The sequence below is a fragment of the Hemitrygon akajei genome, chromosome 1 (assembly GCF_048418815.1).
Source record: "Hemitrygon akajei chromosome 1, sHemAka1.3, whole genome shotgun sequence".
Taxonomy (NCBI): domain Eukaryota; kingdom Metazoa; phylum Chordata; class Chondrichthyes; order Myliobatiformes; family Dasyatidae; genus Hemitrygon; species Hemitrygon akajei.
Genome location: NC_133124.1, coordinates 14,702,528 through 14,718,291, shown reverse-complemented (window position 1 = coordinate 14,718,291; position 15,764 = coordinate 14,702,528). Strand labels below are relative to the sequence as shown.

Here is a 15,764-nt window from a genome sequence, read left to right as displayed (position 1 = left end):
GAGAGGGAATTTCTTTAGTTGGAGAGTGGTGAAACTGTGACATTCATTGCCGTAGGCAGCTTTGGAGACCAAGTCAATGGGTATATTTAAGGCAGAGGTTGATAGATTCTCAATTTGTCAGGCATGTAGGGATTCGGGGAGAAGGCAGAAGATTGGGGCTGAGAGGGAAATGGGTCAGTCATGATAAAATGGTGGAGTAAACTCGATGGGCCAAATGGCCTAATTCTGCTCCTATATCTTATGGTCTTAAGGTCTTTAAAAATTGTCTTTTTTCCACATACTCATCTGTCCCTTCACCTCCCCGCTACTCTGCATCCCTGAGAGTAAGTGCTTGTGAGCATCTGTCTGATAGTTTCTTGTACAGTTCATTTGCTTTATGACAACCTCAGAACTTTTCACAATCTGAGTTCACGTTCAGTTTATTGTTCACCTGTACACGTGTATACCGCAAAGGGAAGCAATGGCCCTCTATGTTGCACAGCACAGTACACATAAATCACACACACAGCACAGAAAATAGTATTATCGCAAGATAACTTAACAAATAATAAGTTATGTTTACCTCTCATGTTTTAAAAAGTAAGCAGTGTAATGCTACTGGCACTTGATAAGGGACGAGACCTGCTGGTGGCAGAGTTCAGTGGTCTTGAGGCCAGGGGAAGAAGCTGTTTCCCATTCTAACAATTCTTGTCCTAATGCAACAGTACCTCCGACTTGATCGTAGGGGATCAAAGAAGTTGTTGGATGGATGGGAGGGACCATTGACAAATTATTAAGATCAATAAGTCTTGGTATGAGAACAAATGCAGACTAGCATGAAATACTTAAAATAAATTAATTATTGAAGTACATTTGCGTCACCTTATACTACCTTGAGATTCATTTTCTTGCGATCTTTTACAGGAAAATAAAGAAATAGTTTATGGAAAAAGAACAAAACATATCATAGGGTAGCAGTGTGGTGATATGTCTCTACCAAAGGAGGTGTAAGGTACTTCTTCCCTCTGCTAGCCTGCAGGTCACCCTTGGGCAAGGTGAAGTGCGTGCTTAGACCCCCGATTAGGGTCACGTGAAGCCATGGAAGCAGGTGGAGGATGGTTGTATGAGTAGTTGGAGCATATCACAAGTCCTGGTTATGTGACCACTGACGCCAGGCAATCTCTGAAGTGTATTGATAACGGTTGGGGTCGCCCGTCTTGTAAAGACGCTGCTCAGAAGTAGGCAATGGCAAACCACTTCTGCAGAAAAAATTGCCAATAACAATCGTGGTCATGGATCGAGACAGATGGGAGACAGTTGATTGCCCACGTCATATGACACGGCACATGATGATGATGGTACATAACAGGCATCCAGTGTGCAAAAGAGGACAATCGTGTCAATAATAAGTAAATAAATTATATTGAGGACATGAGTTATTGAGTCCCAGAAGTGAGTCTGCAGGTTGTGGAATCAGTTCAATGTTGAAGTGAATGGAGTTATCTACGCTGGATCAGGAGCCTGATGGTTGAGGAGTAATAATTGTACCAGCCATTTACTCCCTAGAAGTGGAAGCAGCTTCACTTGTTGCTTTCAAAGGTAAATGGAATGACTGGCTCCTTAACTGAGAAAGTATTTCACAGCTGTAGGAAAGGAATTTGGGATTGAGGGGATTGTTCTCGCTGAAAGTTGGTGTTGGCTTGTTTGCTTTTGCTCATTTTTGATTATCAAAGTTCAAATTAAATTTTATTATCGGAGGACATGTACGTCGCCACATACAACAACCCTGCGATTCATCTTTATGTGGGCATACTCAGCAATTCTATAGAGTAGTAACTATAACAGGATCAATGAAAGATCAACCACAGAGTTCAGGAACCTGGTGATTGTGGGGTAGTAAATGTTCTTGAGCCTGGTGGAGCGAGTCCTGAGGCTTCTGTACCTCCTACTGAAGGCAGCCAGCAGTGAGGAAAGAGCATGGCCTGGGCGACGGGGTCTCTGGAGGCTGCTCTCTTACAACAGCATTTCGTGTTGATGCACAGTGTATCACCATGTTCATTAATGTAGTGCCTGTAGACAAGTTTTAATTGAGTTATCATCTTTCAAAACATTCATGCCTTCTCACTTTTCAAAATCCTTTCTGATAACTTTCAGGAAACTGACGAGTCCAAGGAAAGAGTCAATGGCGACGCCCCCCGTCCCTGGTTCAGGGATGCCTGGAGCATTTTCTGCAACTCAGAGCCAGGCAGGACGTGAGGTGAATACAGCTTCTCTCTGTCGAATCGGCCAAGAGACGGTACAAGACATTGTTTCGAGAACGATGGAAATCTTCCAGCTTCTTCGAAATATGCAGGTCAGTGACTGAGTAGCCTTTATATGGATCACGTTGTTGATCGTAGGTGCTGTGACTGCCAGCGTCGCGGAACATGTACAAAATGTTCTTCAGAGGTTAGCTTTATTTGTCAAATGTACATTGAAGCATACCGTGAAATGCGTTGTTTGCGACAATGACCGTCACCGCCCAAGATGTGCTGGGACAGCCCACAATTGTCGCCAAGCTTCCGGCATCAACATAGCATGCCACAACTTCCTAACCCTGACCTGAACATCTTTGGAATATGAGAGGACACCGGCGCACCCGACGGAAACCCACTCAGTCATGGGGAGTACATACAAACTCCGTACAAACAGTGGCGGGAACTAAACCACAATCTTCTGGTTGCTGGTGCTATATACCACTACTACACCATCATGCCACCCTGCTAAAATGCCCAAAAGCATGATTCATCACTCAATTAGTGACATTTTTTAGTTTTTTTTTGTAAGCTAAATCAAATTTGATATAAAAACTAAAGAATGGAAACAGTGATTACCATCCTTTACAAGACTTGTGCGTTTTTCAGTTTTATTATTGCTGTAACACATTCGGTAATAAAAATGGGATTTTGCAGTGCACTGAAGAAAGATCTTGGCCTGAAACATCAACTATTTATTCCTGTCCACAAATGCTACCTAACCTGCCGAGTTCCTCCAGCATTTTGTGTGTGTTACGGGTTCCCAACCCGGAGTCCATGACCCCTCAGTTAATAGTAGGGATTCATGGCATCAAAAAGGTTGGGAACCCTTAGTCTAGATTTTCAGCATCTGCAGAATCCCCTGTGTTTGGGAATTTATGTTCTGTGGCAAATGAAGCTTGCTACTTACTTCTAGTGTTTAAGGCAGCAATGAAGGTCCTTCATCCCTGGTGGTGTTCAGGGCTTCCTTTATCGTGTCAGAAGCTTCCTGTTGTCAGTCGTGCAAGTCCCGGGTAGAAACTCAGGAATACCGTCGCACTCAGTTGTAGAAGGATTCTCCATTGCTTTTTCCGTAGCGGTTCAGTCTTACCAGTCAGGACAAATGAATCTATAAATCAAAGAAGAGGGACGCCTCACGTCTTAATAAGCTGGTAAGGAAGGCGGGCTCTGTCGTGGGCAAAGTACTGGAGAGTTTAACATCGGTAGCTGAGCGAAGGGCACTGAGTAGGCTACGGTCAATTATGGATAACTCTGAACATCCTCTACATAGCACCATCCAGAGACAGAGAAGCAGTTTCAGTGACAGGTTACTATCGATGCAATGCTCCTGAGACAGGATGAAGAGGTCAATACTCCCCAATGCCATTAGGCTTTACAATTCTACCGCCAGGACTTAAGAACTTTTTAAAAGCTATTATTAATGCTTTTTGAGATAGTGATTTAGATGCATATCATATTTTTTACTGAGTTAAGTATTGTATGTAATTAGTTTTGCTACAACAAGTGTATGGGACATTGGAAAAAAGTTGAATTTCCCCATGGGGATGAATAAAGTATCTATCTATCTATCTATCAAACTCATGAAATGATTTTTGTTTTTAATTTGCACACACAGTTATTGATGAGTTTATAATTGGGTAACAGTGGATAAAAGTGAATTGATTGTGGAATGATTGATTTGTCCTAGCTACTGTAGCTGTAATATAGATCAAGTCAAGCTCATTGTCGTTTCACTATATACATGCATATCGTCAAACGAGACGACGTTTCTCCGGACTGGGGCGTAAAGCACAGTAGTACACATAACACACATGTCACACACAATAACTTAGGAAAGTAAGGATAAAATCTACAGATGAATTACACATAAGTAAACAAATTAAAGTGCATAAATTAGATTTTGTAAGGTACAGAACAGATTAACCGGTGACACTTTGAATGCAATGTACCAAGGAGTTCAGAAGCCTAATGGCCTGAGGGAAGAAACTGTTTCCTATCCTGACTGTTCTTGTCTTTATGCATCAGAGTCTCCTGCCTGATGGTGGAAAGTCAAAGAGAAGGCTGGATGGATGGGTGGGATCTTTAATAATATAAAAGGCCCTGCAATTCACGCTGTGCTTCTGTTGCTGAGACAGTTCCACACTTCCTCTAGGTTTCTTTTAGATACGTTCAATTGAAGTAGAAGAGTTGATGACAGAGTAACAGCAGAATTGTGATGCCCATTCTCATTTACAATCATAAATCAGACTCTTGAAGATATAGTTTTAATATATCCTAATTACAAAGTCTTTATGATTTTTGCCTCCATTGAAATGAGTAGTTTTTGGGATCTGAAGAAATTATTAAGGTTATGAAAGCGCCCGAGATGATCATTGGCAGAAGATGATGTAGACTGGTAAGAAAATCTGTAACAGGGCTTTGGCTTGGGATTAGTACCACAAGAATGATACAGATTCATTTATTTATCACATGTACTAGACGTCGAAACTGGACTGGATGTGCTGTTTGCATTAACAACCAGCATATCCCAAGGATATCCCATATCTGCCACATATCCCAAGTGTTGCCATGCATTCAAAGTTCAAATACATTTATTATCAAAGTAGATGTAAATTATAGGCAGCCATAAAGCGAGAAACCCGAAAGAACCCAGTTTAAAAAAAGGCCAACACCCAATGTGTGGGGGGGGGGTGGGGGTCGGGGAGAAATCTCAAATCATGAGAACAACAAAAGCAAGCAACAACATTCTGAACCAAATTGAGTCCACAGACTCGAAGCCCGAAGCAGCTGGAGTAGGCCCACAGCCTCTTCTCAATTCATCACACAGTAAGGCAGTCGCCTTGAAACTTGCAGATATGGAGCTTGGAGCAGGCAGAGCAGTCTCACAGCCTCAGCACCGCAGAGAGAGGAGCAGATGTGGCGGAGGAACGACCCAAACCTTGCCTCCGGTCCCAACGCACAGCCTTCTCAGTCCATCTGGAACTTCCCCCGCACTAGAACCCAGGCCCTGTCGAATCAATACCCTGCCACCACACTCTCTGGCCTCTGCTCGACCTTTCCAAATTGGCTTGGCACTTAGGTTGAACCAGCCTCGCTCCTGGTTAAGGTGGATGTGCTCTGAAACTCCTCCACTCTGACTCCTCTCCGATTTGCTCGGTCTAACTCTGATACCGTCTCGAACAGGCCTCAACCTCACTCCGACTACTTCCAGTGCCTTCTTAGCACACCCACATTACTTGGCAGAGCAACACAGAATAGAGCAAACAACAATAAAGAAACAAGCCCTGTTCCTCCCACTCACCCCGACTTCTGGGTTTCTGATTGGCCTTTGGGTTTCAGTTTCCAGCACCAGACCCCAGACTCGCTGATGACAGGGCCCTGAACGCCAGGCTTGAATTCTGTGCTCGCCGACTCACTGGCCCTTGTGCCTCCGTCTCACGTGGACATCTGACCCTGAGACCTGGAATATACATCTCCAGCAGGTCTCTGAACCGGAATTCCATATCAGTGTGCAGTTGTTTCAAATGATCAGGCCATACAATCAGATTGTCATCTTGCCATTCTACTTTAAGGGTGGTCAGTGAAAGGAATTGTATAAACTCGGAATGTCCAATATTGCTGCTGAAAACTTTGTTTTCCAAGGAAAGTGGTAATAGCATCCTTGCATGATATGAGATTGCAGTTTTTTTCCTTGTAACTATTTTTAAATAAATATATCTGACAGGTTTTTCAGATATATCTTGAGAGGTCAAATGCGTCAAACCAGGTAGCGGCAATATGTTCTCCATTGTTTATCACTTAGAAATGCTACAATACTGTCAAAAATAGCAAATTGAACTTCCTTTCAAAATATGATGAGTATCAGGGATTTAATGGAAATTGTAGTGGTAGATAGTGATACAGTGGGAGAGGAGACCATTAGAGAAAGGGAAGGAGGAGGGGAACCAGGAGGAGGTGAGAGGTAGGTGAGAAGAGGTAAGGAGGCCAGAGTAGGGAATAGAAGAGGAGGGGAGGAGGTAATTTTTTTTTAAAGGAAGAAGAAATTGATGCTCAAGCCATCAGGTTGGAGGCTACCCAGACGGAATATAAGGTGTTGCTCCTCCACCCTGATGGTGGCTTCATCTTGGCACAGGAGGAGGCCACGGACTGGCTTGTCAGAATGGGAACGGGAATTAAAAAGCTTGGCCACTGGAAAGTTCCGCTTTTGCCGGAGTTGCCTGACGAAGCAGTCCCCCAATCTATACTGTAAATGACAAAACAACGTGAAACCCTGCACTGATCCTTGCGGCACACCGCTGGTCATAACTCTCCATCACCATCCTCTAACTCCTTCCACAAAACCAATTTTGTTCCCAATTGCCTAGATCACCCTGGATCCTATGTCATCTCATCTTTTGTCGTGCAGAGCCAATCAAAAGCCCTGATCTTGTGCCCATGCACTTTTTTTTTATTCTTCATTTAAATGTGCAAATTTATAAACTGTCCTCTTTTATGCCAAGCTATGGACAGTTTTATCTCCAAATTAATTTTATAAGAACATTTTATACGGTACAGTCCTATAGCTGACAGGGGATCGCAGGGACTGAGTGAGATACAAAAGTGAGGCAGGGTAGCTTAGTGGTTAGCACAACGCTTTACAGAGCTGGTGACCCGGGTTCAAATCCCGCCACTGCGTGCAAGGAATTTGTACGTTCCCCACCCACCACGTGTTTTTTTTCTCAGGTGCTCCGGTGTCCTCCCACACTGATAGGGTAGTGATAGGTTAATTGGTCAGTGTAAATTGACTTGTGAGTAGGCAAAGGTTAAAACGGGTTTGCTAGGCAACACGGCTTAATAGGCAGGAAGGGTCTATTCCACACTGTATCTCAATAAATAAATAAATATTCTTTAACACGAGAAGCCTGCAGCTGCTGGAAATCCAAAGCAACACCCACGAAATGCTGGAGGAGCTCAGCAGGTCAGGCAGCATCTATGGAAATGAATAAAACCAGTCAACGTTCTGGGCCGAGACCCTTCATCAGGACTGCATAAGATAATTCTTGTGTAGTTTTAGTTCTAGACACTAGAGTGTGTTAAACAACAGCTTAAAATGTGCAGCATTTGCAAGGAATTGCTGGTAGTTCTCAGCCGATGTGTCAAGGCCCCCGTGGATCTTGTTGATAATTCCCAGCACATTTGCAGTGCAATCTACACTCTGATTCTTCATGAGATTTGATTTGAAACAGGTTCCTTAAGCTCAGTAATTTGATTGAGGATTGTGTGGGCTCTGGGAAGAAGGAAAATTGGATTTCTTTAAAATTTATTTCTAGTTTGTTTTAAATCGCAAGTTCTTACATGTTTCACCTTTCAAATGTAATTGTCATTTTTATATATGTTAAATATATTTGAATATCGGATTCATTCTGTAAAACTTGGATGTGATTAAAAATAGAAAATTTGGAGCAGTGCTTGCAAAGGCTTTAAAGATTAGTTTTATTTGTCACATGTACATCAAAACATACAGTAAAAAGCATCATTTGGCTTATTAACCCTTAATAACCTGTGCCTGTTTTGGACTGTGGGAGGAAACCAGAGCACCCAGAGGAAACCCAGGCTGTCAAAGGAAGAATGTACCAACTACAATCCGTATCAACATATTCACTCCCCCTTGGAAGGATTCATGTTTTATTGTTTTACATTAAATCACGGTGGATTTAGTCCGGCTTTTTTTGACACTGATCAACAGAAAAGACTCTTGTGTCAAAGTAAAAATAAATCTCTACAAATTGGTCTAAAGTTATTATAATTATGAAACACAAAATAATTGATTGCATAATTACTCACCCCCCCCCCCCCCCCACTTCCAAGTCATTATCTAGTAGATCCACCTCTGGCAGCAATTACAGCCTTGAGTCTGTGTGGATAGGTCTCTATCAGCTTTGCACATCTGGACACTGCAATTTTTCCCCATTCTCCTTTACAAAACTGCTCAAGCTCTATCAGATCGCATGGGGATTGTGAATGAACAGCCCTTTTCAAGTCCACCTACAAGTTGACTTTGACTTGGCCACTGTTGTTTTTAAGCCACCCCTGTGTAGCTTTGGCTTTATACTTGGGGTCCATAAGACACAGGAGCAGAAGTCAGCCATTCGGCCCATTGAGTTTGCTCCGCCATTTGACCATGAGCTGATCCAATCTCCCCTTTAGACCCATTCCCCCACCTTCTCACCATAACCTTTGATGCCCTGACTACTCAGATACCTATCAATCTCTGCCTTAAATATACCCAATGACTTGGCCTCCACTGCCGCCCGTGGCAACAAATACCATAGATTCACCACCCTCTGGCTAAAAATTTTTTTTTTTTGCGCCCTGCAATGTCCTCTCGTACTAGACTCCCCAACCATGGGAAACAACTTTGCTACATCCACTCTGTCCATGCCTTTCAACATTCAAAATGTTTCTATGAGGTCCCACCTCATTCTTCTAAGCTCCAAGGAGTACAGTCCAAGAGCGGTCAAATGTTCCTCATATGTTAACCCTTTCATTCCCGAAATCATTCTAGTGAATCTTCTCTGAACCCTCTCCAATGTCAGCATATCCTTTTTTAGATAAGGAGCCCAAAACTGCACACAGTATTCCAAGTGAGATCTTGCTAGTGCCTTATAGAGCCTCAACATCACATCCCTGCTCCTATACTCTATTCCTCTAGAAATGAATGCCAATATTGCATTCGCTGCCTTCACCACCGATTCAACCTGGAGGTTAACCTTAAGGGTATCCTTCACGCGGACTCCCAAGCCCCGTTGCCTCTCAGAGCTTTGAATTCTCTCTCCATTCAAATAATAGTCTGCCCGTTTATTTCTTCTACCAAAAGTCATTGTCTTGCTGGAAAATAAATCTTCTCCCAAGTCACAGTTCTCTTGCAGACTGCATCAGGTTTTCCTCCAGGATTTCCCTGTATTTTGCTGCAATCATTTTATCCTCTACCTTCACAAGCCTGCCAGGGCCTCCTGTAGTGAAGAACCCCCACAGCATGATGCAGCCACCACCATTTAATCTGATGGCGAGAAAGCTCAATTTTGGTTTCATCTGACCAGAGAACCTTTGTCCAGCTGACTTCAGAGTCTGCCACATGCCTCCTGGCAAAATCTAGCTAAGATTTCATGAGTTTTTTTTTCCCAACAGTAGCTTTCTCCTTATCACTCTCCCATAAAGCTGCGACTGATTAAACACCCGTATGCGCAGTCTCTCCCTTCTCAGCCACTGAAGCTTGTAACCTCATAAGATATAGGAGCAGAATTAGGGCATTCAACCCATCGAGTCTGCTCCACCATTCCATCATGGCTGATCTCAGATTTCACTCAACCCCATACACCTGCCTTTTCGCCATATCCTTTGATGCCCTGACCGATCGGGAAATGATCAGCTTCCGCCTTAAATATACCCATGGACTTGGCCTCCACCGCAGTCTGTGGCAGAGCATTCCACAGATTCACTACTCTCTGGCCAAAGAAATTCCTCCTTACCTCTGTTCTTACCTTTAATTTTGAGGCTCTGGCCCCTAGCTCTGGAATTGAATTGAATTGACTTTATTTCTTTCATCCTTCACATACATGAGGAGTAAAAATCTTTACGTTGCATCTCCGTCTAAACGTGCAATGTGCAATCATAGTAATTTATAATAAATAGAACAGTCAGTGTAATATGGAGTACACTCAAATCTGCGTGAGTTCATCAGTCTGATGGCTTGGTGGAAGAAGCTGTCCCAGAGCCTGTTGGTCTTGGCTTTTATGTTGTGGTACCGTTTCCTGGATGGTAGCAGCTGGAATAGATTGTGGTTGGGGTGACTCGTGTTTCCAATGATCCTACGGGCCCTTTTTACACACCTGTCCTTGTAAATGTCCTGAATCATGGGAAGTTCACATCTATAGATGCGCTGGGCTGTCCGCACCACTCTCTGTAGAGTCCTGCGATTGAAAGAAGTACAGTTCCCGTACCAGGCAGTGATGCAGCCAGTCAGGATGCTCTCAGTTGTGCCCCTGCAGAAAGTTCTTAGGATTTGGGGGCCCATACCAAACTTCTTCAACAGTCTGAGGTGAAAGAGGTGCTGTTGTGCCTTTTTCACCGCACAGCTGGTGTGTACAGACCACATGAAGTCTGATATCCCCACCATAGGGAACATCCTCTCCTGCAGAGTTGCCAGAGGTTTCCTGGGGGCCTCTCTCACTAAACGCTTGCACGGTCACTCAGTTTTTGAGGACGGCCTGCTCTAGGCAGATTTACAGCTGTGCCATATTCTTTCCATTTCTCAATGATTGACTTAACTGTATTCCAAGGGATATTCAGTGACTTGGAAATTTTCTTGCATCCACCTCCTGAGTTGTGCTGTTTGCAGAGTTGCTTGGAGTGTTCTTTTGTCTTCATGGTGTATTGACTCACCAGCAATTGGACCTTTATAGATACAAATGTATTTTTACTACAGTCAATTGAAACACCTACATACCGGTCTCCAAAAACAGATCTCCATTTAACTAAATATGTGACTTCTAAAACTGATTGACTGCACCAGTGTTAGAAACATAGAAAACCTACAGCATAATACAGGCCCTTCGGCCCACAAAGTTGTGCCGAACATGTCCCTACCTTAGAAATTACTATGCTTACCTATAGCCCTCTATTTTTCTAAGCTCCCTGTACCTATCCAAAGGTCTCTTGAAAGACGCTATCGTATCCGCCTCCACCACCGTTGCCGGCAGCCCATTGCACACACTCACCACTCTCTGCGTTTTAAAAAAAACTTCACCCCGAAATCTCCTCTGTACCTACTTCCCAGCACCTTAAACCTGTGTCCTCTTGTGGCAACCATTTCAGCCCTGGGGAAAAGCCTCTGACTAGCCACACGATCAATGCCTCTCATCATCTTATACACCTCTATCAAGTCACCTCTCATCCTCTGTTGCTCCAAGGAGAAAAGGCCGAGTTCACTCAACCTGTTTTCATAAGGCATGCTCCCCAATCCAGGCAACATCCTTGTAAATCTCCTCTGATGATTTGGTGTGTCTTAACAGGGGTGAATGCTTATGCCATCAATTATTTTGTGTTTTATATTTGTAATTAATTTAGATCACTTTGTAGAGATCTGTTTTCAGTTTGACGTGAAAGAGTTTTTTTTCTGTTGATCTGTGTCAAAATTAAATCCTCTGTGATTCAATGTTGTAGAACAATAAAACATGAAAACTTCTCAGGCAGGTAAATACTTTTTATGGGCACTGTACTTACAGACAACAGCTGGAATTGAGCCTCGATAAGAGTTCTAAATCAAAATCACAAGTTAAAGTATCAAATACATTATCATATTGGGTGACCTCTCCTGGGCCCAGCACATGGATGTAATCACAAGAAAGGTGCCACAGTGTCTTGTCTTTACTTAGGAACTTAAGGAGTTTTGGCTTGTAAATGAACACTCTAGCACAGTATTGCACAGTTAGAAGTAACCTTGTGGTCTGGCATGGCAATTCAAATGCTTGGGAGAGTAAGAACCTGCAGAGCAGTGGACTCCGTCCAGTACATCATGGCCGTATCTACAGAAGACGCTGACTCTCCACCATCGGTAGCATCTACAAAATCAGTCATCAAGTTTCCTTACCACCTTACCAAGTTTCCTTACCACAGTGGATCCAGAAGCCTGAAGTCCCACACCATCAGGTTCAAACATTCAGTTCTTCAACCAGCTGGGAAAGTCTTTAATTATTAGAGTCATAGAAAAGTACAGCACAGAAAAAGGCCCTTCGGCCATCTAGTCCATTCAAAACCATTTAAACTTTCTACTCCCATTGACCTGCACTGGGACCATAGCCCTCCATATCCCTACCACCCACACTCTCACCACCCACTCACCCAACCAACCTCAGTGGATAAACCCTGTTTCCATTTACCCTATCTATACCCCATATAATTTTGTATATCTCAAATTTCCTCTCAATCTGCTACGTTCCAAGGAATGAAGTCCAAACCTATGTAATCTTCCTTGTAACTTGGGTCTAATCTACTAATTAAATTTGCAGATGATGCTATACTGATTGGCCTTATCTCAAATAATAACAAGGCAATCTACAGTGAAGAAGTCATCACCCTGACACAGTGGTTTCCAGAAAACAACCTCTCCCTCAATGTTGCAGAAACAAAGGAGCTTATTGTGGAGACTTGAGGCAAGCTCGCACCTATTGACATCAATGGATCTGGGGTTGAGAGGGTGAACAGCTTTAAGTTCCTCGGTATGCACATCACCCAGGACCTCACTTGGTCTGTACTGGCTGTGTGGTGAAAAAGCACAACAACGCCTCTTTCACCTCAGACGGTTGAAGAAGTTCAGCATGAGCCCCCAAATCCTGAGGACTTAGTGCAAGGGCGCAATTGAGAGCATCCTGACTGGCTGTATCACTGCCTGGTATGGGAACTGTACCTCCCTCAATCGCAGGACGCTGCAGAGAGTGGTGCGGACAGCCTAGCCCATATGTGAATGTGAACTTCCCGCTATTCAGGACATTTACGGTGACAGGTGCGTAAAAAGGGGCCGAAGGATCATTGGGGGCCTGACCATAAACTGCTCCAGCTGGGAAACAGTACTGCAGCATTAAAGCCAGGATGGAAAGGCTCCAGAACAGCTTCTTCCACCGGGCCATTATACTGTTTATTACAAATTACTATAATTTGAACATTGCACATTCAGATGGAGACTGAACGTGTAGATTTTTGCTCATGTATGTGAAGGATGTATGAAATAAAGTCAATTCAATTCCTCAAGTCCCAACAGCGTCTTTGGAAATTTTCTACGCACTCTTTCAACCTTATTTACATCTTTCCTGTAGATTGGTGACTAAAACTGCAACCAATACTCCAAATTAGGCCCCCCAGCATCTTAAACAACTTCAACATCTCCTATATTTAATACATTTAGTTATGAAGACCAATGTTTTGACAAATGGTTCCATTTACTGTTTTGAGATGTAGTCCCTGCATTCTCCAAAGGTATTTTAATTTATTGCAATTTTATTAATTGATGCAGCATTGTAGCGGCTAACATAACACTATTACGGAGCCAGCCACCCACGTTCAATTCCTGCTGCAAAGTTATGAGGCATATAGATAGGGTAAATACAAGCAGTGTTTTTCCACTGAGGTTGGATGGGATGACAGCTGGAGGTCATGGGTTAAGGGTGAAAGGTGAAAACTTTAAGGGGAACGTGAAGCGAAACTTCTTCACTTAGAGGTTGATGAGAGTGTGGAATGAGCTGGCAGTGCAAGTGGTGCATGCAAGTTCAATTTCAACATTTGAGAGAAGTTTGGATAGGTACATGAATGGGAAGGGTTATGGAGGGCTGTGGTCCCGGTGCAGGTCGATGGGAGTAGGCAGTTCAAATGGTTTGGCATGGACAAGATGGGCCGAAGGGCCTGTTTCTGTGCTGTCTGTATGTTTTTCCCATGAATGTGCACATTCCAGGTGCTTTGGTTTCCTCCCTCATTCCAAAGACACATGGGTTTGTTGGTTAATTGGTCACGGGTGTAATTGAACAGCACAGGCTCATTGGGACAAAAGGAGCTTTTGCTGTTCTCTAAATAAAATAAACTTGTTAGTGGAACTCTTAACTGTTCTACTGGAATTGACCCTAGTGATCACTGTTTATAAAGTGTACAGAAATGACTCTGAAATTTTCTCACTTTCTTGCCCTTAGATTGAATGGGACCAGAGCTGGAGGTCATGGGTTCAAGGGTGAAAGGTGAAGTATTTAAGGGGAACAGCTGAGGTACAGCTTCCCTCAGAGGGTGGTGAGAGTGTTGAATGAGCTGCCAGTGGAAGTGATGAATGCAAGACCGATTTCAACATTTAAGAGAAGTTTGTATAGGGACATAGATGGGAAGGGGGTCTGGGTGCAGTTCAGTGATGATAGGTAGATCAGTTCGGTATGGACTGGATGGGCCAAAGGGCCTGTGCTGTGTAGTACTCTGACTCTATTTGTGGTGAGTAGATGCCATATTCTAGGTTCTCCCAAGCTAAGTCAACTGGCCTGCAATACAATTAGAAACAAGCTATTCCTTTCGTCTCCTAAACGTCTCATACTTTTGAAGGATGAGAAAGGACTTCTGAAATCTTTTGACCTCAGATATGCTACTCGTGCTGTGGCACGGCATTGAATCCCCTTTGTCCAGACTGCTTCTGCGTTTGTCTATCTTCTGTTGGAGTGGCCAAATCCAGGAACTGATCGTTGATGCGGACGCACCAAATTATGAGATCTAGCACTGGAGGTTACTCAGAGCGTAGAGCTGTCATAGCTCGGAGCATTCCGGAACTCTGCCATTGCCTGTAAGGAGTCTCTGTATGAATCCCCGTGGAATATGTGGGTTTCCCCTCGATTCTCCGGTTTCCTCGCACAATCCAAGTGCGTACCAGGTAGATAAATTGGTCATTGTAAATTGTCCCACAGTTAGGTTCGGGGTAATCGGGTGTGTCAGAAAGTTGCTGGGGTGGAGAGGCTCGAAGGGCCAGAAGGGCCTACACCATGCATTATCTCTAAATTTTAATTAAACTTTGTACTTCCTTTGATTGTAGTTTGGATTCCTTAATGGCATTCTGGGAAATGAGCGAAAAAAACATTTCCTTTGGAGACATGGGACATGTCCTGTTAATAACATAGAAATAAATCTTTCATGTTTTCTACTGATGCTCTTTGCCGGGAACCTAGGGAACAATTTATTGTGCATCACTCAGCAGTCTGTTCTTTTGTCCGTTGCTTGTTTATCTAATTTCCCTCTTTGAACTTCCACTGAGTTCAGTGAGTGTCTTTCAGATGTCATTTGAGTCCTTCAGCAGACAATAATGGCAGAAATCATAGGCGATCTCTGCAGTGCCGTAACATTAGACTGCAAATTCCAGTGGTTTTAATTGAAATAAGAAATAGGCTCATTGGGTTTGTTAGGTTGGATCCTCTTTCACTGCAATTTGCTACTTTTTTCAGAAATTCCTTTCTGCTTTCTTTGCAATGTATCCATTTCTTTCTTGCTTAAACCCATCTCCCCTTCTGGGGCATTGGCTGCCAACATCAGCTTGCCAGAGTCCTCTGTCCTGGGCCCGTCAAGTTGTCCCCAAGTGTTAGATCATCTTCTTGGTGTCCTTTCTCTCCCAGGGATGAAGTCTTTGGGCTACCTACCGTAAACCAGCAGATATTGGAATACACCTGACCTGACTGCATTGTCAGAAGAAGCACTGCAGGTTAATTCTACATGCTTCCCCTGTGCTGTTTAATTTGGGGACGGTATTGGGGGTGGGCGTGTCATCACTGTTCAATTTGGAAAACGTTTTTAGCATTCCATTAAGTCATTAAGTTTCTTATACCATTCATATTCAAAACTAAAGTTTCTAAGTTTTTAATTTGAAGATATCTGAATAAAGTTATTTTTAAGTTTATTACCCCTCCTGGGGCATATGTGGCCAACGGCAGCTCGCTGGATTCC

At 43.4% G+C, this 15,764-nt stretch overlaps 1 protein-coding gene across 4 annotated transcripts in view; it reads left to right on the top strand.

Annotated features, from left to right (window-relative positions):
• The window catches only part of LOC140723144 (mediator of RNA polymerase II transcription subunit 30-like), a 120,437-nt gene that overhangs the window by 30,000 nt on the left and 74,673 nt on the right, over nt 1–15,764 (top strand). For all 4 annotated transcript variants that reach the window (XM_073037953.1, XM_073037907.1, XM_073037852.1 and 1 more), the window contains exon 2: nt 2,134–2,332. In XM_073037953.1, coding sequence (XP_072894054.1) covers nt 2,162–2,332 — 171 coding nt within the window. In that variant the 5' untranslated portion in view covers nt 2,134–2,161. The remainder of the gene's footprint in view (nt 1–2,133; nt 2,333–15,764) is intronic.